This window comes from Odocoileus virginianus, chromosome 25 (genome assembly GCF_023699985.2).
Source record: "Odocoileus virginianus isolate 20LAN1187 ecotype Illinois chromosome 25, Ovbor_1.2, whole genome shotgun sequence".
Lineage (NCBI taxonomy): Eukaryota > Metazoa > Chordata > Mammalia > Artiodactyla > Cervidae > Odocoileus > Odocoileus virginianus.
In genome coordinates, this window is record NC_069698.1 from 10,049,678 (window position 1) to 10,072,875 (window position 23,198).

The following is a 23,198-nucleotide window of genomic DNA, read 5'->3' on the forward strand; positions in this document are numbered from 1 at the left end:
GCTTGTGCTTCTTCCAGCCCAGCATTTCTCATGATGTACTCTGCATATAAGTTAAATAAGCAGGGTGACAATATACAGTCTTGACATTATTCCTTTCCTGATTTGGAACCAGTCTGTTGTTCCATGTTCAGTTCTAACTGTTGCTTCTTGACCTGAGAAATACAGATTTCTCAGGAGGCATCTCAGGTGGTCTGGTCTTCCCATCTCTTGAAGAATTTTCCACAGTGTGTTGTGATCCACACAGTCAAAGGCTTTGGCATAGTCAATAAAGCAGATATTTTTCTGAAACTCTCTTTTTCGATGATCCAGAGGATGTTGGCAATTTGATCTCTGGTTCCTCTGCCTTTTCTAAATCAAGCTTGAACATCTGGAAGTTCACGGTTCACGTACTGTTGAAACCCAGCTTGGAGAAGTTTGAGCATTACTTTGCTAGCATGGGAGATGAGTATAATTGTGCAGTAGTTTGAACATTCTTTGGCCTTGCCTTTCTTTGGGATTGGAATGAAAACTAACCTTTTCCAGTCCTGTGACCACTGCTGAGTTTTCCAGATTTGCTGACATAGTGAGTGCAACACTTTCACAGCATCATCTTTTAACATGCTGCACTCAAGTTATCCTTCTACCCTCAGTCTGTTTAGAAAAATTCGTCTAAGTATACCAGGTATTCTCAACAGCTGTCAGAATTGGTCAGGCTGTCATAGTCCTTCTCTTTTCTTTAGCTCCTTAATTCTATTCAGATCTCTGTTAATTCATTCCTGAGAAAGTTTCCAACAGATGTTCCACTTTCTTAATATTAGTCAGCAACCTTGCTGGACTTTCCATATCTCTTCTACCACCTTTTTAGGGTGAGTTGCTTATACAGAGTGTCCAGGAGAGGCAAATTTCCTACTTTACCCATCCCTGACTTCTTGTGGCTGAACTAATAATAAAATTAACACACAACAGATAAATAGGAGAAAAAGAAACAAATTTAATTCATGTGCACAGAGGTCTCACATAGAGGTAAGTCCTAAGTAAGAAGTGGCCAAAGCAGACAGCTTTTATATTTTTTAGACAAAGGAACAATAAAAACTCGTAAGGAATTTAAGCAAAGCTTGGGCTTTGAGTAGTAAATTAGTAAAGAAATATAAAAGTCTGCTTATACGAACTTCTCTGCCATGAATTCGCTGTCTCTGGTAATAATGATGTCTTCCTATCTTTGCTACTGTACAAGAAGAAAGTATGAGAGTTTTATTTCCTGCTTTCAGGGTGATAGACAGGAATCTCAAAGTAACTTTCTTGCACCTACCAGTTTTCAAGTAACCTGAATTCAAACTAACCCGTATGTTATTGAGGCATAGTTTGGAGCAACCTGCCCTGAGCTCCAACTAGCAGCATAAATCAATCATTGTATTTGATTTCTAGTCAAGTATTATCTCCTACACAATTCATGGATTGACTTTTGCCACTCTCCATCAAATGCTGGACTGTAGCCTTGGAGTACAAAACGAAGCAGGGCAAAGGCTAACAGAGTTTTGACAAAAGAATGCACCGGTCATACCAAGCAACCTCTTCCAACAACCCAAGAGAAGACTCTACACATGGACATCACCGGATGGTCAATACTGAAATCAGATTGGTTACATCCTTTGCAGCCAAAGATGGAGAAGCTCTATACACTCAGCAAAAACAAGACTGGGAGCTGACTGTGGATCAGATCATGAACTCCTTATTGCAAAATTCAGACTTAAATTGAAGCAAGTAGGGAAAACCACTAGGCCATTCAAGTATGACCTAAATTATACAGTGGAAGTGACAAATAGATTCAAAGGATTAGATGTGATAATCAGAGTGCCTGAAGAACTATGGATGGAGGTTCATAACATCGTACAGGAGGCAGTGATCAAAACCATTCACAAGAAAAAGAAATGCAAAAATGTTGTCTAAGGAGGCCCTACAAATAGCTGAGAAAAGAAGAGAAGCAAAAGGCAAAGGAAAAAAGGAAAGATATACCCATGTGAATGCAGGATTCCAAAGAATAGCAAGGAGAGATAAGAAAGCCTTCCTAAGAAACAATGCAAAGACATAGAGGAAAACAATAGAATGGGAAAGACTAGAGATCTCTTCAAGAAAATCAGCAATACCAAGAGAACATTTCATGCAAAGATGGGCACAATAAAGGACAGAAATGGTATGGACCTAACAGAAGCAGAAGATGTTAAGAAGAGGTGGCAAGAATACACAGAAGAACTATACAAAGAGATCTTAATGACTCAGATAACCATGACAGTGTGATCACTCAGATAGAGTTAGACATTTTGGAGTGTGAAGTCAAGTGGGCCTTTGGAAGCGTCACTATGAACAAAGCTAGTGGAGGTGATGGAATTCCAGCTGAACTGTTTCAAATCCTAAAAGATGACGCTGTTACAGTGCTGCAGTCAATGTGTCAGCAAACTTGGAAAACTAGCAGTAGACACAGGACTGCAAAAGGTCAGTTTTCATTCCAGTCCGAAAGAAAGGCAATGCTAAAGAATGTTCAAACTAGTACACAATTGCACTCATTTCACAGCTGCACTCATTTCACTTACATGCAGCGTACATCATGCAAAATACTGGGTTGGATGAAACACAAGCTGGAATCAAGATTTCAGGGAGAAATACCAATAACCTCAGATATGCAGATGACACCACCCTTATGGCAGGAAGCGAAGAGGAACTAAACAGCCTCTTTTTGAAGGTGAAAGGAGAGTAAAAAAGCTGGCTTAAAACTCAACATTCAAAAAACTAAGATCATGGCATCCGGTCCTATTACTTCATGGCAAATAAATGGGGGAAACAATAGAAACAGTGATTTTCTTTTACTGGGCTCCAAAATCACTGCAAATGGTGACTGCAACCATGAAATTAAAAGACAAATGCTTCTTGGAAGAAAAGCTATGAGCAACCTAGACAGCGTTTTAAAAAGCAGAGAGATCACTTTGCTGACAGAGGTCTGTACAGACAAAGCTTTGGTTTTTCCAGTAGTCATGTATGGATGTGAGGGCTGAGCACTGAAGAACTGATGCTTTAGAACTGTGGTGCTGGGGGAGACTCTTGAGAGTCCCTTGGACTGCAAGTAGAGATCAGAAATCAGCCCAGAATATTCACTGAAGGACTGATGCTGGAACTGAAGCTCCAATACTTTGGCCACCTGATGGAAAGAGCTGATTCAATGGAAAATGCTGGGACAGATTGATGGCAGGAGAAGAAGGGGCCGACCGAGGATAAGATGGTTGGATGGCACGACCAACTCTATGGACATGAGTTTGAGCAAGCTCAGGGTGATAGTGAAGGGCAGGAGAGCCTAGCAAGCTGCATTCAATGGGGTTGTAAAAAGTTGGATATCGCTGAGCGACCGAACAACAACAAATCAAATGCTGAAATATCTAGCATCACAAAACGTTCAAATCATCCAGGCATTGGCCCTCCTGTTGGGACTGGGCAGAGAGGTGCGTTCTCCAGACAAGGTTTTCTTAGCAACCACCGGCGGCCAATCCACCTCCCCACCCCCAATAGGTGGCAGCCGAGCAAACGAACTCCTCCACTCCTAGCAGTCATCAGCTCGCAATACTTCGGCGCTCACTTACTAGAGATTTAGTAAACTGAAGAAGTCGATGTATGCAAATGCTTTAGCACGAGTGCTGGTAAAATGAGATTTTAGATTTTACCTGCAGGGTATTCATCTGGGCATCATTAAATTATGAGAAGTAGAGGAGAAAGGACCCCCGGTCTCTGTAGTTCACATTTCCTGCAGTAGGACGTGGCTCTTAGAATTACTCAAACCAATTGCCTGCCTGCCTATCTGCTTGACTGTCCTTCCCACTTTGCCTGCAAAGGCTCGATAGCCTCTAGCGCAATTATTCCAGGCGAAGCGGACAGCAGCCGGGGAAGTCTAGATTTGTGGCCCCGGCGACGTGACGTCATCACAGAGGGCCGGGGTCAGGGAAAAGAATTGTGGGAGGAGAGTGCCTTCCCACGACCTTATAAGGCCTCTTCCCATAATCCTTTCCTTCTTTTCGCCATCTTTCCTTTTCCCCAGCGCTAGCAGCAATGAAGTAAGCAGGAACCCTGAATCCCAATCCTCTTCCATCTTCGCTCTGAGCGCCTGTCCAGCATCCCAGGCATGGCCTCTCCTTGCCAAAGATACCCGCTATCCCAGCTAAGGGGCTTTTTCTTTTCGTTACAGGGTCGAGCTGTGCAGTTTCAGCGGGTACAAGATCTACCCAGGACACGGGAGGCGCTACGCCCGAACCGACGGGAAGGTGAACGGCCGCGTGGGCTAAACGTACCGTGTACTTTTAAAGAAAGACCGGTCTCGTTCGGTCTAAGCCGGGTCCTTTACCACGTCACTGTTGGTGCCTGAAAAGCTTGAACCGGGACCCTGTGTGCGATGTTTGTCAGAAGCCTCTAAGTCAGTCACTTTTAAGCTTGATCAAATGTAGATCAGGTCGGAAGTTAGGAGCTTGTATAATTGTAATGTTCTGGTGTAACAGCAGTGGGCCAGCGAGGAACCTGGCTGTTTTTATGGATATCAGGTCCATCTCAGGAGGGGCAGGATCCCTCCCGGAATTTGACACCCTACCCCTCAGTATGAACGTAGGTCTGTCTCCTTTCGGGAAAAGACAGGGCCAAACGCAGAGACGGTTTCTTGCCAGTTCTGTGACACAAGCCTTTTGGTCTGCATGGGTCTCAATTTTGTAAAATGAGAGGATGTCACTAGAATATTTACTAATAATTTCAAGTTCAGGCCTCTACTTTGAACTTGTCATGACAGGTTTTCCAGTTTCTTAATGCAAAATGTGAGTCGGCATTCCTTTCCAAGAGGAATCCTCGTCAGATCAACTGGACTGTCCTCTACAGAAGAAAACACAAAAAAGGACAGTCGGTAAGTGAAACGCACTTTGTTAATGTTGCTCTAAAGTTGTTAAAACTCTTGAGCGTCAGCTGCTGCTTTATAAAACTAATTAAATGAGACAGTATGTGAAAATACTCTCAAACTGTTGAGCATCAAACAGTGAAGTGAGAATGATTGTAAGGATTGCCTCCTTGTATCTTCAGCTCACAGTAAAAACTGAGTTGAAATTTGACAGCATCCCTTTTCCAGAGTTAGTCAGTTACATAAAGCTCAGGTGAGTTATAGGGCACTGTGGAAGTGTTTAAGATGTTTGAGTGGAAACTAAATAGTTCTTATGGAAACTTGTTATTGGTTGTAATGCTTTTAGAATTATTCCTAATGTAGGTATCACATCGTGAAGTCTTGCAGCATATTAGTTAGTTCTTAAGACTGGATGTGTTTCTAATTTATAGCCACTCTGCCTCTTTGTTGCTGCTCTGTGACTTTCTCTAGTTGCGGTGCGGGGTGGGGTGGCTTCTCCTTGGGGAACGCAGACTCTAGTCCTATGGGCTCAGTAGTCGTGTCTCAGCGACTTAGTTGCTCCAGGCAGGGGGAATCTCCTGGGCCGAGAATGGAACCTGTGTCCCCTGCACTGGCAGTGGATTCTTAACCACTTTACCACTAGGTAAGTTCTGGATGTGTTTTTTGGAGTGGTCTTTTAGGTTGATGAAAGAGATTTTTGAGAAAAAGTTTGAGTGCCATGGCAAGAAAGTTATTATGGGAATTCAGAAGAAAGGAGAATTCTAAATTAAAAGTGAATGTGGGGAAAAAAGTGTGGAGAAGGAGGAAAGGCTGGGAAATTTCATAGAGGAGCATGGCGGGTTACAGTCCATGGGGTCGCAGAGGCAGACACAAGACAGTCAACAACAACAAAGTCTAACACAATATTTTTAAAAAACCCGTGAATGTGACATTAGGATTAGGATGGCCCTTATCCAAACGGGGAGGGTTGGTGGGAGGAATTACAAATTTGGTGGTGGTGTGGAGATATTGGAACCCTGTGCATTGCTGAATGAAGATGGTGTAGGCACTGTGGAACGTGGTTTGGCAGTTTCTCAAAAAGTTAGAGAATTACCATCATATGATCCAGCAGTTCCAGTTCTAGGGCTGTATACATTCTAGAGGATTATAGGCAGGGATTTGAATAGATAAATGTGTATGCTGATGTTTGTAGCTCTGTTATAATGGAAACAATCAAATGTCCCATCAGTGGATGAATGGATAATAAAATGTGACATGTGCGTACTAAGTCGCTTCATTTGTGACTGTTGCTTCAGTCACGTCTGACTCTTTGCAACTCTGTGGACAGTAGCCCGCCAGGCTCCTCTGTCCATGGGATTCTCCAGGCATGAATACTGGAATGGGTTTCCGTGATCCCCGCTCCAGGGGACTTTGTCACCCAGGGATCGAACCTGTGTGTCTCTTGTTTCCTGCGTTAGCAGGCGGGTTCTTTTCCACTAGCCACCTGGGAAGCCCTTATTTAATGGGTGCAGTTTGTTTTGTATTGTGAAAAAGTACTGGAGACAGAAATGGTGATTGCACAACACTGCAGAGGTACCTAATGCCACTGAATTATACCCTTAAAAATACTTTAGAATGATTAATGTATATATTTTACCACAATAAGAAAAAATGTTTTTAAGTGGATTGAGAAATTATAAATAGGTAAATACTAGCATTTTATCCAGTAAGATTTCATCTTGATAAAAAGTTTAAAATGAGCATTTGGCTAACCACAAGTGTGTCCTCTTTTCTCCATATGTCCCATTAAAAATTTTAAGATATTTTGCATATCCCTGCCTTAATAAACAGTTCGTTTTATTTTTCCTTGGACTTAAAGGCAAGATCTTTCTTCTCATAAGCACTGTATTATAGATTTCTAATATAGAATCTGCAGCAAATGTTTGAATTATATGGATACTCAAACATTCCTTAACATTTGGTGGCTTTCCTGTCTTCATCAGTTTTCTAACTTGACTATTTCTGCCAGTGTCAGTACTTTGAGTAAAAACAAATCAGAGTTTGAGGTTAATCTTTTTTCCAGAAGCACATTCTTTATCATGAACAATCATACTAAAATTGCTTTTAAAGTACCATTCAGTTAATTTTCTTAGAGTTTAACTTTGTCTTTTTAAATAAAGTAGTAAATAATGGTCAGCATTTGTAACAGATGGCTTAACCAATTTATAATTGGAAAACTTATAAAAGTGAAAGCTCAAAGTCCTAACCACTCGGCCACCAGGGAACTCACTGGTTGAATATTGTGTGGTCTGAATTGTGTTCTCCCCAGAATTCACATGTTGAAAACTTGACCTCCAAGGTGATGGTTAGGAGGTGGGACCTTTGAGAGATGAAAGTCATGAGGGCAGAGCCCCCATGAATGGGATTGGTGCAGAAGGATCAAGGGAGAGCTCCTTTGCTGTCTCCTGACATTTCATGTCTCCCCCACATTCATGAGGTAAGGTTTCTCAGCATGCTCACCATCTTTCTGTTCTGTAGGAAGAAATTCAAAAGAAAAGAACTCGCCGTGCAGTCAAATTCCAGAGGGCCATAACTGGTGCCTCTCTTGCTGATATAATGGCCAAGAGGAATCAGAAACCTGAAGTTAGGAAGGCTCAACGAGAACAAGCTATCAGGTGAGAAATCTCACTGTGAGCCTTTTCAGTCACTGACATGGAATTTAGATTATGTATGGGTTTACAGAATAGAATCTTAATCTGATGTTATTTTGGGTTGTGATATTTGAACCTTTATAGAGATTGTCAGTTGTACATGTTCGTGTTTAATAATACAGAAGTTTATACTGTAAGTCTAAATGATTTGTTGAAATTCTGTATGCAGTTATAAAGGTACTATACAGTTTCTAATGTTAGGTTGATGCGGTTAATCACATTTGTTAATAAATCCTTTGGATTTATCATACAAATAACTGCAGGTGGTGAAGGAATATGTTATTTCTACTTTCCCAAACATTAGCCTTTTGTTAATAAGCTGTACCCTTAAGGAGTAAAATGTTTTTTGCTTGTTATTTTTAACTCCACAGGGCTGCCAAGGAAGCAAAAAAGGCTAAGCAAGCGTCTAAAAAGACAGCAATGGCTGCTGCAAAGGTAATTATCGGATTGTCTTAAGATTTCTCATTTAGAGCAACAGGAGAATTTATTTTTAACCCAAATTGTGGTAAATGAAGTGTAAGGCTTTAATAAAAATGATGTCCATGATTGGTTTTTGGGTGAGTGATTCAGGACTCCAAAGAGGTCCTTTGTTAGAGCCTTAAATGAGTCTGTAAGTGCTATATAGAAACGAGAGAAAGGCAAATAATGTTTATTTTGAAATAATTCTAGATTTTTCAGTAAAAATTTTCTGTAATTGTATAGAATTTACTCAGTTTTTATCAGTGCTAAACCATTTAGATAACCATAATAAAAATTTCAAAACCAGAAAATTAGCATTGGACCTTTTTCTGTTCTTAGGATATAATTGAGGATCCCACACTGCATCACATCTCAGTTACTTCAATCTTACCTCTATGGCTTTCATTTATATTTCATATAGAGGTAGAATTTTAAGTTTTGAGAGGAGTTCTTTATATTAGGAACACAAATAATTAGGTAGGAAAGTAATCTAGGTTACAAACAACATGGGCATAAGAGCAGTGATTGAAACAAAAAACAAACTCATGGAATAATGCCACATAACATGTTCTCTTTTTACAGGCTCCCACAAAGGCAGCACCTAAGCAAAAGATTGTGAAGCCTGTGAAGGTTTCTGCTCCTCGAGTTGGTGGAAAACGCTAAGTTGGCAGATTGGATTTTTAAATAAAGATCTGATTATAATATAGATTGTGGTGGAATTTTTACTCTTAAAGCAGGCATGTTTGGCTTACACTGTAATAGCAGTTAAGAATTTAAGAGCTAAGTATTCTTTAAAGAGTTAATTTCTCAGGAATAATGCCTCCTATTACTCCTAATATAAGTTTCTTAGATGGAGAGATGTTAAATATTTATCTCTAAATAAGATCTGTATGGTTAAATGCAGTCCTTACTCACCTGAGGCTGTAAGGACACATTACACATTATGTTGCATTATGTAGATTTTAGACTGCATTTTGTTGTATAGATTGTAGTCCAGGTTGATTGCTAAAAGATTGTGTTTTTTTTTTTTTCTTTTCCTATCACTTCTGTTAGCAAAAGTAAGCATTTTTAATGGGTTGTTTTCTTGTTAAACTACCCTTTTCCATGATAAGACGCATTTCATTACTGGGGATGCATTTGGTTCTCTAGTATCTCAACTTTTAACCATTTTCTTAGAGCTGAGCTAAAGCTACTTAAAACTCGCCTTTATTATCTGCTCTCGCTTCCAGAAAATAAGCTTAAATGAAGACTACACTTTTGTAGGGAGGAAGGGTCTGTGGTGTGATGCTTGTGGCATCTTAGTTCCCAACCAGGGATTGAAATCCTAGGCCCATAGAAGTGAATTCACTGCTGGACTGCCATGGAATTCCCCAAGGTTGCAATACTCAAGGATCTTGAGTATTCTTAGAAAAAATAGTTTTTGAGTTGGGAGTCTGGCAAAGCTGTCCTTAAAATTGCAAAAATGTCTTGAGTAGCCTGCTGATAATCAAGTTACAAGTTACTATATTATGTAATTGTTATATGAAAAATAGTAATCATAATTGGTGTTAAGAGGCTTGCACATCTATGAAAATTAGATCATCCAATGTATGACCACTCTTAAGTTGCAAGGATACAACAAGAAATAAACAACATCCTCTTGAGAAACATGATTTTCTGTATAGGAATAGTTAAATTTTATTTTTTTTTCCCCTGCACCCTGTGGCATGAGGGATCTTAGCTTCCTGACTAGGAGTGGTACCCACACTCCTAGCATTGGAAGGCTGAGTCTTAACCACTTGACTCCTGAAAAAGTCCCTATTGTAATTTTTTAAAATGAAATTTTAAGAAAAAAGATCAATCAAAATACTCAACATGAATACAGAGCTACATGTTCGTTCTTTTGAACACAATAAAATGTCCCCTTAAAGCACTGCTTTTCTGGTCTTAAATATCTGGAAATGGAACTGCCCTATTCTGATTATCTTTCAGTCATGAATAGCTTAAAGTTTAGGAGGATATAAACACTAAATGAAACTTAAGTCACTCAGTCATGAGAACCCCATCGACTATGGCTTGCCAGGCTCCTCTGTCTGTGGAATTCTCCAGGCAAGAATACTGGAGTGGGTTACCATTTCCTTCTCCAGGGGATCTTCCCGACCCAGAGATCCAACATGGGTCTCTCCTGTATTGCAGGCAAGTTCTCTACCATCTGAGCCACCAGGGAAACCCCAAACACCTATTCTCATAGGACAGCAAGTTTAGCTTTTCTCAGTAAGACCACTGGACCACTTGTATAACATTTTATTAAAACCCTTCTCTACTGGCTCGAAGGCACAGGAGAATCTCTGGTTGTGTTTGGCATGAGAGGTTATTTCTAACTTAGCTTCTCTTGGTCGGCCAGAAATTGTTTACTTAACATTTTAATCTATTTACATCAGTTTTAAAAGACATCTATTTCACAGCGAAACACTGAAACAGACACATCCCATGGAGAATGGGTTTGGACAAACGTTCTGGGGAGGGATGTGTCTCCACCTTCTAATGCCTCCCTCCCCTAAATGTGGTCTGAAATGAGTGGCCCTAAGTAAACCCTGTGTTTGGCAGTGTGGTTCATGTCATCTGCATGAACTTCGCAATCCCTGGGTTCAAACACTAGCTCTTTGGGGCGTCCCTGGTGGCTCAGAGGGTAAAGCGTCTCCCTACAATGCGGGAGGCCTGGGTTTCATCCCTGGGTCAGGAAGATCCCCTGGAGAAGGAAATGGCAACCCACTCCAGTATTCTTGCCTGGAAAATCCCATGGACGGAGAGGCCTGGTAGGCGACAGTCCATGGGGTCACAAAGAGTCAGACACGACTGAGCGACTTCACTTTTCAAGTAAACCCCAGGCCTGCTAGTTGTATTTTGCCTCAGGGACTGGGAGCTCACAGAGTTACAGCCAGAATATGCAAGTGCCTTAAGTATGCCGTTGGTTAATTGCTGCAGTCCCCACTGGCCAAGTGCCTTGGAGACCGAGTGTACCCCCCTTTCTGAGCCCACTGCTTTCACCTGCAATCGGCCCTCACCTGTCTCCGCAGGGCTCAGCGCCTCACTGGGCAACTGCAGATCTAGGCAGGGTCAAGAGAGGGTTGGCTCGGAGTTTTCAGACTCCAGGAAAGCACCTAAGTGCCAGACCCCGGATGGTTTGGAATGTCTGAGGCCTGAGTCTCCTAACTGCGAGGCAGACTCAACCCACGGAGAGGTGACCAGGGCGACCGCCCCCGTCTACCAGTGAAAAATCTGACATAAGACCTACACCTCACCTTGGAAAGTGCAGTTCCAATCGCCGTGGCCTTTGGTGCATTCAGTATATGTTGGGTGTAAAACGGAGTGTTTTTCTCCCCCAAGCTGTAAAAAAACAAGTGCTAGCTCCTCTTCACTGCTCCTTGCCAATATGATTGACTCAATAGGTATAAAATCGTCACTACATAAGCTGATCACTGCAGAAAAATATCGACTATCCACGGGTAGTTTGGAACCAGCGGTAGCTTAGAAACTACAGTAACTCCTACCACGGATGGATTTAAATTTTGTTAACACTTGACAGGAAACTACATTTCCTTGTGAAAGGACTTATTTGGTCTTAAATTAAGTGGCTACAGACCTCAATATACTGTATGTTTTCGGTTGTCTCAAAACGTAGACGGAGAAGACTCCTTTGCACCTTGGGGTATCAGCCGGGGTTAACAACTGCCCAGCGGCTCCTACACGTGCTCAGAGCAAGGGAAAGAAGGGGAAAATAAAAAAAGGGAAACTGCCAGGACTTAATATGTCTGCTCAAAAACACTTGGCTCCCCCAGGAAGGGCCTACCCGCTTCCAAAATGTCCGCCTGCAGTCCTGACGTCACTCAGTCGGCTAGATCCAGCCAGAAAGCCATTGCGCTCCAATCAGGGCTCAGGTCCCTCACCCACTGCCCTTGATTTGCGTCACTTCCGGTGGTGCAGCAGCCATTTTGTCAGTCGCCAGCGGATCCCGCGCGCTGGAGAAGTGCAGTTCCTCCTGGTTACCGACTCGTCTGTTCTCCCTCTGCGCTGCGGGTGCCGTCGAAGAGCACTCACTGCAGACACAACGGGTCCTTCCCATAGTACCGCCGCTGCTGTTGCATCCGCCCGGAGCTAGTGCGCTGTCTTCCTTCCCTGCCACTGACAGGCACCCTCAGGGAGCCGCCGTCAGCGATGTCAAGCGAAGAAAGCTACCAGGCCATCCTGCGCTACCTGACGAACGAGTGCGAGCCGTACGCGCCAGGCACCGAGGGCAATGTCAAGCGTAAAATCCGCAAGGCGGCCGCGTGCTACGTGGTGCGGGACGGGACCTTGTACTACCAGCGGCGGCAACGGCATCGCAAGACGTTCGCCGAGCTGGAGGTGGTGCTGCAGCCCGAGCGGCGCCGCGGGCTCATCGAGGCTGCGCACCTGGGCCCGGGCGGCACTCACCACACCCAGCATCAGACCTGGCACGACTTGTCCAAGACGTATTGGTGGCGAGGTACGACCTCGCCCGCGGCGAGAGAGCGGGCGGGCTGGCGGCTCGGTCCCAGGCAAGGCCCGCAGGCGGAGCAGGCCCGTCTGTGCATCCGCGAGTGTGAGGTTCCCCGCAGCCTCCCCCCGGACTCCGCTCACCGATCTAGCCTAACCTGTGCCCGGCGGCGGAGCGCCTGCCAGGCAGAGCCCAGAGGGTGGGGGACGCGAAAGGAGCCGCACTTCCCACAGGAAGGAGGCCGGGGAAGCTGGGGGCGGGCCCTGGCCTGGGGTGGGGCGAAGGGGGCTTCCCCGGGGGCCGGACCAGCCGCGGGGAGGGGCCGCGACGCGCGGGCTGCCTTGGGCCCGCCTCCTTCGGCCGCGCGGGGTGAGGTGGCTCCTTCCCTTCGCGGAAGCTTCTGGGCGGCCGTTGCGGATGCTGCGCTTTAAACGCCTGTTTACGCTGATGGTTTGGGGGTAGCATGGTCCGCCCCCAGCCCAGCCGCTTTCTGCGAAGCCTTCCCCTAAGCGTGTCGGCCAGCGAACTTGAGGTTTTGCGGACCTGCTTACCAGGGTTCATGATTGTGCTGTACCGCGTATAGCACATACCGCCCATACCCTGAATAAGGAATCATGCAGTTTTGTGCAGCAGTGATTCGACTGTGGGACCAATCATTTGAGCCTAGTTTTTACGATAGGAATGTAATAGATGCTCCCAATTCTGGATATTTTAATATTTTTCTCTTTGATATTGTGAAGAGCGCTTTGGAAACTGAGGCACTGCGTTAGCCCAGAAAAGATGCGGTTTCTGTGATTGTTGTGGTCCTGGGGAGTGTGACTCTGTAGAGTTTGATTTCTTGGGAGCCAGGTTAGGGAAGGAGAGAACGGACCCTTGGTTGGTTGGTTGGTTGGTTTTTACCGCCCTCTCCAAAAAGTTGATGAGTAGTCAGACTGTTCGGTTATAATTAATAAAAGTTTGCAGGCCTATAGAAGAGGTTTTGTTAGGAAGGATTCCGCATGGCTCTACAGAAATTAACTTAGGGTAACTTACCTGTGAGTTAGGAAGTTCGACGACTGAGTAGTTTCTCAAAGTTCTTTTCAGTTTATGAAATTTGTTGAATATTTCGTTTTGCTGCCTTGGTGTTTTCAAAAACAGTCCAGCTCTGTATTCTAAAATGCTTTTCCTTAATTTATACTGCATTTTAAACCAATATCTAAATTAAGTCCTGTAAAGAGACAACTGTGAAGGAATAATGCGAAGTAAATGCTGCAGTTTTTTAAGATTGAGTTGTTTAGAGAGAGAACAAACTTCTCATGGCATGTTAACATAGCTGAAGATAATACAGGTCAAGTTTTTGCATGCAAGTATAGTGCTGAGCACTTACTTTCACATATTCGTGTAATGTGTTCAGTCGTGTCTGACTCTTTGTGACCCCTTGGACTGTAGCCCGCTGGGCTGCTCTGTCCGTGCAGTTTTTCAGGCAAGATTTCTGGAGTGGGTTGCCATTCCCTTTTTCAGGGGATCCTCTCACCCCAGAGATCCAGCCTGTCTCTTGCCTCTCCTGCGTTGGCAGGCGGATTCTTTACTTTTGTGCCACCTGGGAAGCCCTGTCACCTATTTAAGCGTCATCAAACCATGTAAATTGGAAACATTAATGTCTCTATATTGCAGATGGGAAAATTAAAAGCCCCAGGAGCTGATCTTTGGGATTTTAGACTTTTCTTTACTAGTATATATGGTGCTAAATGGAGTTTAGTGTTCAGAATTTTCCTTCCCTAAATTGATTATCTGTGAGTGATAGCTGATCTGGTATTTTGGTTTTTTTAGTATGCAATGTCTTAAAAGACAACCCCCCCCCCCGAGACTCTGTTTATGTTTGTTTTTTTAAAATAAGAAATACATTGATGGTTGTGTAGAATTTTGAAGTCCTTAAATGTCCAGACAGCTGTTCTCTTGAGTTTTTTTTACTAAGCCACAGAACTCAGAGGCTCTGAGATCCTTTAAGAGAATCCCCAAAGTCAAAATTATATTCATAATAATACTAAGGCACTATTTTCTTTTTCACTCATTGTCTCAGGAGTATTCAGTGGAGTTCTCCAGAGACTGTATCACGTGTGCTATATGGCATTATATTGAATGCATATATGATCGTGTCTTTCGTTAAACGACACATTAAAAAGATAGGCAAAACTGTAAAGTAGCACTGCTTTTCTCACTTATTTTTTTTATGTTTTGGTAAATACTATTTTTCATATAAATGCTATTTTTGTCAACGTGTAATGAGTTTATCATACTATTTTCTCTCATTGGTTTTTTTCTTAATTTAGGATGAGAATTCATAGTCAATAAGTATCAGAAGAGTTTGCTCTCGATTATTAGCTGTTCATTTTCATGTTTATTACATGAACACGTTGCCTGTTTATTTGTTTACTCTAAGTCTATTAAAATTAACAACACTAGGGACTTCATGATAGTCTAGTGGTTCCCTGGTCAGGGAGCTAAGATCCAGCATGCCCCTCAGGGCAGCTAAAAAGAAAAAAGAAATTAGCAAAACTATATATAGAGAAAAATAAATGTCCTTTGACCTGGAACTGATATTGATAAACAAACATTTTTAATTATTAGTTTTTAATGTGTCATACACTGCAAATGGACTCTCAGATTTATATTCAAAGTTCTGTAGACTGTCTGGGAGCAAATAAGACTTGATCAGTGTAGATGCCAAGAAAAAAACCATTTCAGAGTCAAGGATAGTTTACTGGAATTTGTTAATTATGCTGCTTTTTCCAGAATGCTTCCCTCATAAACACTGCCATTATATCCTGGTACTTGGGCCAGTTTGTAGCAGCTTCACTTGTTTGAGCACAGTGAAAAACTCTGACTCAATGTCTAATGTTGACATACATACAGCAAATTTATTTAATAATGTAAAATGTTAATAGATATAATCGCCTTCTCAACCCCTTATTTTATCCTGTATTGTAATCGTTCGCTGGAGTTTCAAAATAAATGACTCCCCTGTCTCAGTCAAATGCTGACTCATGGGGATCTACAGTTAATGCAGAATGTGAAGAAAAAAATTGAATTAGTAGAAAAAAAAGATTAAGCTAGCAAAATTATATAATAGATTAAATTAACTATATGCAGAGCTTTCTACCCAAGGAACTGACTTGTTCTGTGGGGATAAATCAATCCTGCCATTATCTAATCAAGAAAAAGAGGGTATAATCCTTGAAAACCCATCAGGAACTGGGTCTGTGTAAATACAGCTGTAACTATTTTGTAACTTGGAAGGAAAAAACAAACAAACCTGAATGACTAATACAGGAAGGAGCTAGAAATAGGAGCCAGTACTCTAGGCCTCACCACTGATGGGGAAGGGAGAGGTTCTTGAACAGTTGACAGGAGCAAATTGTCCATTCTGGTGGATCAACCAGAATGAGCAGTGGTCCTCAACCCTGCACAGTTTTGTCTCTCAGAGAACATCTGTGTCCAGAGACTTCCAGTTGTGGTAACTGGTGGTGGTAGCTGTGGGGTGGCTGTTGACTGATGTCTGGTTGGGTAGAGGCAGGGATGCTCCTAAACATTTCACAGTACGCAGGACAGGACAGCCTACTTACCTCTCCCTGCCCCCCAACAAGAAGCATCTGGCCCAAAATGTCTAACACTTGGGTCATAGTAGTAGTTACCTTATATCAGACACTGTTCAAAGTGACTTAGAACTATTAATATTTTATCACTGTAACACTGTGAGGGAAGTGCTCTTATCCCCATTTTACAGATGATGATAACACAGGCGCAGAGAGGTTAGTAACTTGGAACATGGTCACAAAGCTGGTCAGTGGATTCTAATTTTCCTGCGTAAAGTAATTTTCTACCCCTTGTGGTAATAAAATGAAAATACTCAAGTATGTTGATATCTTTTCAGTGATTAATTTGAGTCAGATTCAGCTTCATCAGCTCTAGGCAAGCTCAAGAGATCAGGTCCCTGAATCTGTAAAGCTGGATTTAAAATGATCCCATCAGAGCACCAACACTTGAGTTAAAAGGACCTGTGAAACAGGTTGATTTCTTTGTGTGTGCAACGTTTCCTTGTCTTTTTCATTCTTCTTTAATTTTTGTTTTGGCTGCCCAGGGTCTTCCTTGCGGTGTGTGGGCTCTCTAGTTGCCGAGTGCAGCTTTAGTTCTCTGGCAGATCTTAGAATATCAGTTCCACAGCCAGGTATCTAACCGGATTCCCCTTCATTGGAAGACAGATTCTCAACCACTGGACCACCAGGGAAGTCCCAGTAGTTTTCATTTCGTTCATATGCTTTCTCTGTAATTTCTTCAGTGGTTTGAACTCAGTTGGTGTTAGTTTGATTAGTGTTAATAAAATGTCTGCTGTATGCAGAATATGCTGAACTGTGTAGCATTGTAAAATTTTTTAGAAATACAACCAAAGTTAATTAGAAAAAGCTGTTTCTTCTTGTCATCTTTATTTTGGACTTGGAAATTTCCATATATATATTGTCATCTGATTCTTCTCCCACTCACATACCCATGGGTCCTTTTACCACTTTAAGCATTTGTGAGTGTGCAGTTCAGTGACATTAAGTGCACACTGCTCACATTGTTGTGTAGCCATCATAGCCACTCGTCTTCAGGAATGTTCCATTTTAACCCGTTTATTATCAATCTGTTACAACTTGCTTGCTATATCTAATCCAGGTGTAGACTTATTATTGACTTTAATTAATATTTTCAGAAACTAGACTATAACCTCTGTTTCTCTCTTATCTGTGCACATATAAATACTTATAAAAGTTGTATTTAATGCTAATATTTCTTGTTATATTCTGGGTGGGGGATGGTGAACAAATAAATTGGGCAGATTTCTATGTTAACAGGTTACTGTAGAGCTCAGCTTCTAATGTGATAAAATTTATTTGTGTGGCTATAAAATCAGTATAATTTTCTGAATTTCTTCATCCAGTGTATACATTTTTTCTTAGTAAGTATGGGAAGCATATTTACTAAATACCTCAAATACAGTTTGAGAAATTTACTCAAATACTGTCTGAAAGTTGAAATGCAAGGAACTTAGTATAATTTGTCACTTTGAAACTTTCCAGGAATTTACAATATAAGGCCTCCCTGGTGGCTCAGCTGGTAAAGAATCTGTGTGCAATGCGGGAGACCTGGGTTTGACCCCTGGTTTAGGAAGATCCCCTGGAGAAGGGAAGGGCTACCCACTCCAGTATTCTGGCCTGGAGAATTCCATGGACTGCATAGTCCATGGGGTCACAAAGAGTTGGACACAACTGAGTGACTTCCACTTTTCACTTTCTGTATCATTTTAGGTAACAAGTCTTTTCATTTGCATTTTACTTGGGGATTGTGGGAGAAGTTTCTGCCATAGGGATGGATAAATAGCATCCTGGCTAAATGTTTCAGGGTAAATAGCATATCCTAAAAACCACATGGTTTCTTGGGGAAGACTTATGTAGTTTACTAGATGTGACTTAACTTTTAGGGCTTCATTTTCCTTGTCGGTAGAATGACAGATAATTGGTGGTCCTCCCTTACAAGTATGATGGAGAGGGTATGTGTGCATGTAAAGTATTCCTCCCTGCTTTCTACCTCCTCCCCGCCAGCCCCCCAGCATGCTGAGTTGGAAATTGAAATTTAAAATAGGGTTTTGTGAATGGCTTGTGTATAATCAACTTTTGTTAGATTTTGTATTGTTCAGTAGTTCAGTCACGTCTCTCTCTTTGCAACCCCATGGACTGCAGCACGCCAGGCTTCCCTGTCCTTCACAATCTCCTGGAGCTTGCTCAAACTCATGTCATCGAGTCAGTGATGCCATCCAACCATCTCATCCTGTGTCATCCCTTTCTCCTCCTGCCTTCAATCTTTCCCAGCATCAGTGTCGTTTCCTATGAGTCGGCTCTTTGCATCAGGTGGCCAACGTATTGAAGCTTCAGCTTCAGCATCAGTCCTTCCAATGAATAGTCAGGGTTGATTTCCTTTAGGATTGATTGGTTTGATCTCCTTGCAGCCCAAAGAACTGTCAAGAGTCTTCTCCAACACCACAGCTCAAAGACTGTGTATACTGTTTAATAAAACCCTAAAATCTCTGTTTTCAAAGATGAGATTTTAAACCCATTACAAGTTTTGGGTGTGATCCTGTACAGGTTGCAGATTTGCTCCACCTATTTTTTTTCATCTGCAGTTCAGGCTAAAGGACATTATCCCCCTGGAACATACATGTTCCAATACACATTCAGTACATGTGCACTTGAATGTCCTTTGAGGGGACAAGGAATTAAAGCTTCTGATAACACATGACATCCATCATATCCGTTCATATTCCATTGACCAAAGCACGGTCAGGCCTCGTGTTTGTAGAGGGGGGCGTTATTAGCATGAATCACAGTATTACTGTTTATAAAGGTCAAAGCAGTTGAATATTGACAATTTCATATAGTTACTATTGCATAAGTAAGTTGAATCTCAAGTGGAAATGGGTGGTGCTGCATAATCCTTTTATGGTGAGTAAATGCATAGTAAGAGTAAACAAAGCAGTCTGTCAGCATGGAAACAGATTGTCATTTGTAACATATCTTTGAAGAAAAAATGTATCTTAAAGAGTTCACTCTACATTGTGGGCATGTGTGTGTCTGTACACATGCGCTTGAATATGAATTTAGTGTAAAAAGATTAAATTATCAGTGTAATCTTTAGTTTTCAAGTGAGAGCAGTATCAAATTTAGTCTGACTAAATTTTTATTTCATTGTAGGTATATTAAAGCAAGTCAAAGATTACATTAAACAATGTAGCAAATGCCAGGAGAAACTAGATCGCTCACGTCCTATATCGGATGCTTCAGAAATGCTGGAAGAATTGGGACTAGATCTTGAATCTGGGGAAGAAAGTAATGAATCAGAGGATGACCTGAGCAACTTTACTTCGCCTCCAACTACAGCTTCCAAGCCTGCGAAAAAGAAGCCAGTATCCAAACATGAACTTGTGTTTGTAAGTGGAGCTTTCCATTTAGATTTTACATTTGTAACTAGTGTGTTAGTATTTATAGTATTTTTTCTTAAACCTCTAAAACTGCTTCCCAGTGGGCTCTGTGACTGTTACATTGTTACATGTGCTAAAGTGTTAGTCCTCACTTCTGTCAGACTCTTTGCCACCCCATGGGCTGTAGCCTGCCAGACTCCTCTGTCCATGGAATTCTCCAGGCAAGAGTACTGGAATGGGTTGCCATTTCCTCTCCAAAGGATCTTCCAGACTTGAACGCCGGTCTCCTGCCTTGCAGGCAGATTCTTTTACTATCTGAGCCACCAGGTACATGTGCTAAATGTTTGCTAATACTGCCTCTTTCTTAATCATAAACATTCATGTTGTTTCTTCTCCTCAGAATGTAACTTGTTGATTTGCTGTTAATTATTCCTCCCCTCCTCTTTTTAATTGGTATATTGGTACAGGTAGACAGAATACATTTCTGGAAGCAGTCTGTGGGTCATGCAGCAGGGTAAAATCAAACTGGCTAGGTCTTTGTTTTTTGCCTGCATTAACAATGTCTTACATTATCAGATAAATTTCTGACTAATAAAAGAAGCAGTAGGAAATGAGATGTAGGTTTTCATTGGGTCAAGTAAAGAGAACATAGCAGAAGATGGTGAGAACAACATATCTTTTTATTTAAATACATAGGTAATAAAGAATATTGGGCTATTCATATTAGTGGAATTTTTACAAATGAATAATATGTCTTGCTTTAAGTTTTGTTAAGAGTAATAATACAAATGATATATAATGCAACTCTTGGTCTCCAACTTATTTTGATAGGTTGACACCAGAGGAGTGGTGAAACGGTCTTCTCCAAAACATTGTCAGGCTGTCTTAAAACAGCTGAACGAACAGAGGCTCTCTAACCAGTTCTGTGATGTTACTTTGTTAATTGAAGGAGAAGAGTACAAAGCTCATAAATCTGTTCTGTCAGCTAATAGTGAATATTTTCGAGATCTTTTTATTGAGAAAGGAGCTGTTTCCAGTCACGAGGCAGTGGTGGATCTTTCTGGTAAGAATTTCTGATACTCTTTGTTGAAGTACATACTGGAAGAAGGGTGTGTGTATCTTACAAACTTAGGATCTATGCTCAAGTGGAGAAAGCCCATTTATAGCTCCAGACTAAGCTGAACTGTAAGCTCCTTCCTTTTAGAAAGGTTTCCAAGGTAGATAATATGGAAAGCCTGTCATTTCTTATCACTGCCTGTTAGGCGAGGCGGTAGAATTTCTGGGCTTACATTGTTAAAACAGTTTGAGAGAAATCCGTAACTACACCAAAGTTATTACACCAAGTGCATGTATTATTTTTAAATTGACTGATTGAATCTTACGTGTGGGACATGTAATTATAAAGCGCTTTGTATGTCTATTGTTTTTCATTTTTTAAGATTAATAATCATCCATGTAGATTTGATAATCACATTGTCAATATAGAATAATCAGAATTCCAGGTGCTTTTTTTTAAAAATTATCATTATTATTGTATATGAGTAATTTGACTTTCTTTCGGCTTCACTAGAATTTATATATTGGCTTAGGAGTCAACAAGTGAAAATTTAGGAAGCAGTAAAATAGGTAACCTTATTTATACATTTACTTATACAGTTACTTTGCTGTAACTCTTAAATAAGTGACACCACTGTGTGAACTGTCATTTCCCCTTTCTGAAACAAAAAAGTGACTAATATTCACCTAGTTAGCCACTGATCCTCTTTTATCTATCTCTGGGAAGGTAAATTCATATATTTTTTCTTAATAGTGCTGTATGTTCAATTACTTAAAAAGATGTCTCAGGTATCCACTTTGTTCAGGGAACTGGCCAGGCTCTAGGGATACACTGATGAACAAAAGCTTTTATGAAGCATAGAGGAGGATTATATTCTAGATTTGTGATATTTCCTTTGGTGATTCAGAGGAGAAAGTACATCTTTATTCTGGGCCATATGAATAATAAAACTTATCACAAGTACAGTCTTGATATATTAGCTTTGAAATGTTTTCCTTATCTTCCTTGCATGTGAAGCAGAAAGAAGAGTGCTCCTCTCTTCTCGTTTCTCAGCAGCTTATAGCGAATGAAATCTCTACTTCCCAGATAACTGCAGCACAGCATCATATTATTTCAGCAAAATACCTCGGTTATTCTTCATTCCATATGCTTATTTTTACATTTTGTTCAGCAAATAATGATGTAAGCTAATAGCAAGTGAAGTAGATATTATTAAAATCTTTGATTTTTAAATAGACTAATTGTCAGATAAATATTAAATTAAACATGTAAATATTAAAAAAATGATAAAATGTACATCTGTGTTCTTATTACCTACGTTAATATTGTTGAATTCAGTGTTGTTATGCTTTCAAAAATTTCTTCCCTACTCAGTCATAAAGGTACTTTCGTGTATGGTCTTATAGTTTCTCATTCATATTTAACTTTTAATCTGTTTGGAATGTTTTTAATGGTGTGTGATAAATAATTTGATTTCATTTTTTCCTATTTTGATCACTTGTCTCAGAATTTAGTGAAAACTTCCTCTTCCTACACATCCACCTTGCAAATTTTCTTAACAAATGTTCACGTTTGGTACTGATTCTGCATTTTTTTGTGGCCTTTTGGTTGTTTCTTCCTCCCCATTATTGCGTGGTCTTAATTACCTTATCTTTATAATAATAATGAAAATCTACACCTTTGTTGTTCTGGTGAGTCTTAGTTATTCAGAGCCCTTTGCTCTGTCACATAAACTTAAAACAGCTTATCTACTTCCACAAAAGGAAGAAAAATGTATTTTGATAGGGATTACATTGAATTAATAAAGTTTTATATTTTTCCATAAAAGTCTTACACATTAAAAAAAATTCATTTATTTGGCTGCTCTGGGTCTTAGTTGTGGCTTGTGGGACCATTAGTTGTGTCACGTGAACACTTAGTTGGAACATGTGGGGTCTAGTTTCCTGGCCAGGTATCGAACCCATGCCCCCTGCATTGAGGGCATGGAACCTCAGCCACTGGACCGCCAGAGAACTTCCTTGCACATCTTTTGTTAGATTATTGTAAGGTAGTTTATACTTTTTAATACTATTACAATTTTTTAAAATTATATAATCTCTGATTTATTTTTAGTAATTGTTGATTACTAAATATAGTAGCGCTGCTTAATTACCTTAGTCATTCAGACATCTACCTATAGATTCTTTGAGATTTTTCATATAAAACAAATATATTATGTGCTAATAGTAATGGTTTTGTTTCTGTCTTTCCAGTTCTTATATTTTAACTTTTTCCCGTTACTTTACAGTGCCATTTAGAACCTCAAAAAAATAGCAGTTGAACAGAGGTAGTGATAAAGACTTCACTTATTCCCCTTCTAAAGAACAGGTGGTTTTTTGTTTTTTTTTTTTTTTTTACTGTGAAATATATTGTTTGGTAAATGTTTTAAATAGATAATCCTTTTCCCCCTTTAACATTAAGGAAATTCCCCCTGAAATGAATGTGGACTTTAGTTTTTCTGTGTCTGTTGAGACCATCTTTATCTTTTCATTCTGTTAATGTGGGAAATTTTATATCAGTTTACTAATGTTAACCCAGTTTTTAATTCCTGAAATAAATCCACTTTAGTCATA

General features: G+C 40.8%; 3 protein-coding genes across 3 annotated transcripts in view; 2 read left to right on the top strand and 1 right to left on the bottom strand.

Moving 5' to 3' along the window:
* Window positions 1–3,873, bottom strand: part of CEP97 (centrosomal protein 97) — a 34,070-nt gene extending 30,197 nt beyond the window's left edge. The window contains exon 1 of the mRNA XM_070454956.1: window positions 3,687–3,873. The gene's annotated coding sequence lies outside the window, so the exon portion shown is untranslated. The remainder of the gene's footprint in view (window positions 1–3,686) is intronic.
* Window positions 3,874–3,981: 108 nt separating this feature from the next.
* RPL24 (ribosomal protein L24) lies at window positions 3,982–8,749 on the top strand. The gene is made up of 6 exons (XM_070454957.1): window positions 3,982–4,073; window positions 4,205–4,280; window positions 4,793–4,903; window positions 7,412–7,548; window positions 7,956–8,019; window positions 8,626–8,749. The coding sequence occupies exons 1-6, from the start codon at window positions 4,069–4,071 to the stop codon at window positions 8,704–8,706; spliced, it is 474 nt and encodes a 157-aa protein (XP_070311058.1). The 5' UTR covers window positions 3,982–4,068; the 3' UTR covers window positions 8,707–8,749.
* A 2,078-nt stretch (window positions 8,750–10,827) lies between these two features.
* The window catches only part of ZBTB11 (zinc finger and BTB domain containing 11), a 29,669-nt gene continuing 17,298 nt past the window's right edge, over window positions 10,828–23,198 (top strand). The window contains exons 1-3 of the mRNA XM_020896799.2: window positions 10,828–12,547; window positions 19,303–19,538; window positions 20,361–20,592. Of these exons, the coding sequence (XP_020752458.2) occupies window positions 12,238–12,547; window positions 19,303–19,538; window positions 20,361–20,592 (778 nt within the window). The 5' untranslated portion in view covers window positions 10,828–12,237. The remainder of the gene's footprint in view (window positions 12,548–19,302; window positions 19,539–20,360; window positions 20,593–23,198) is intronic.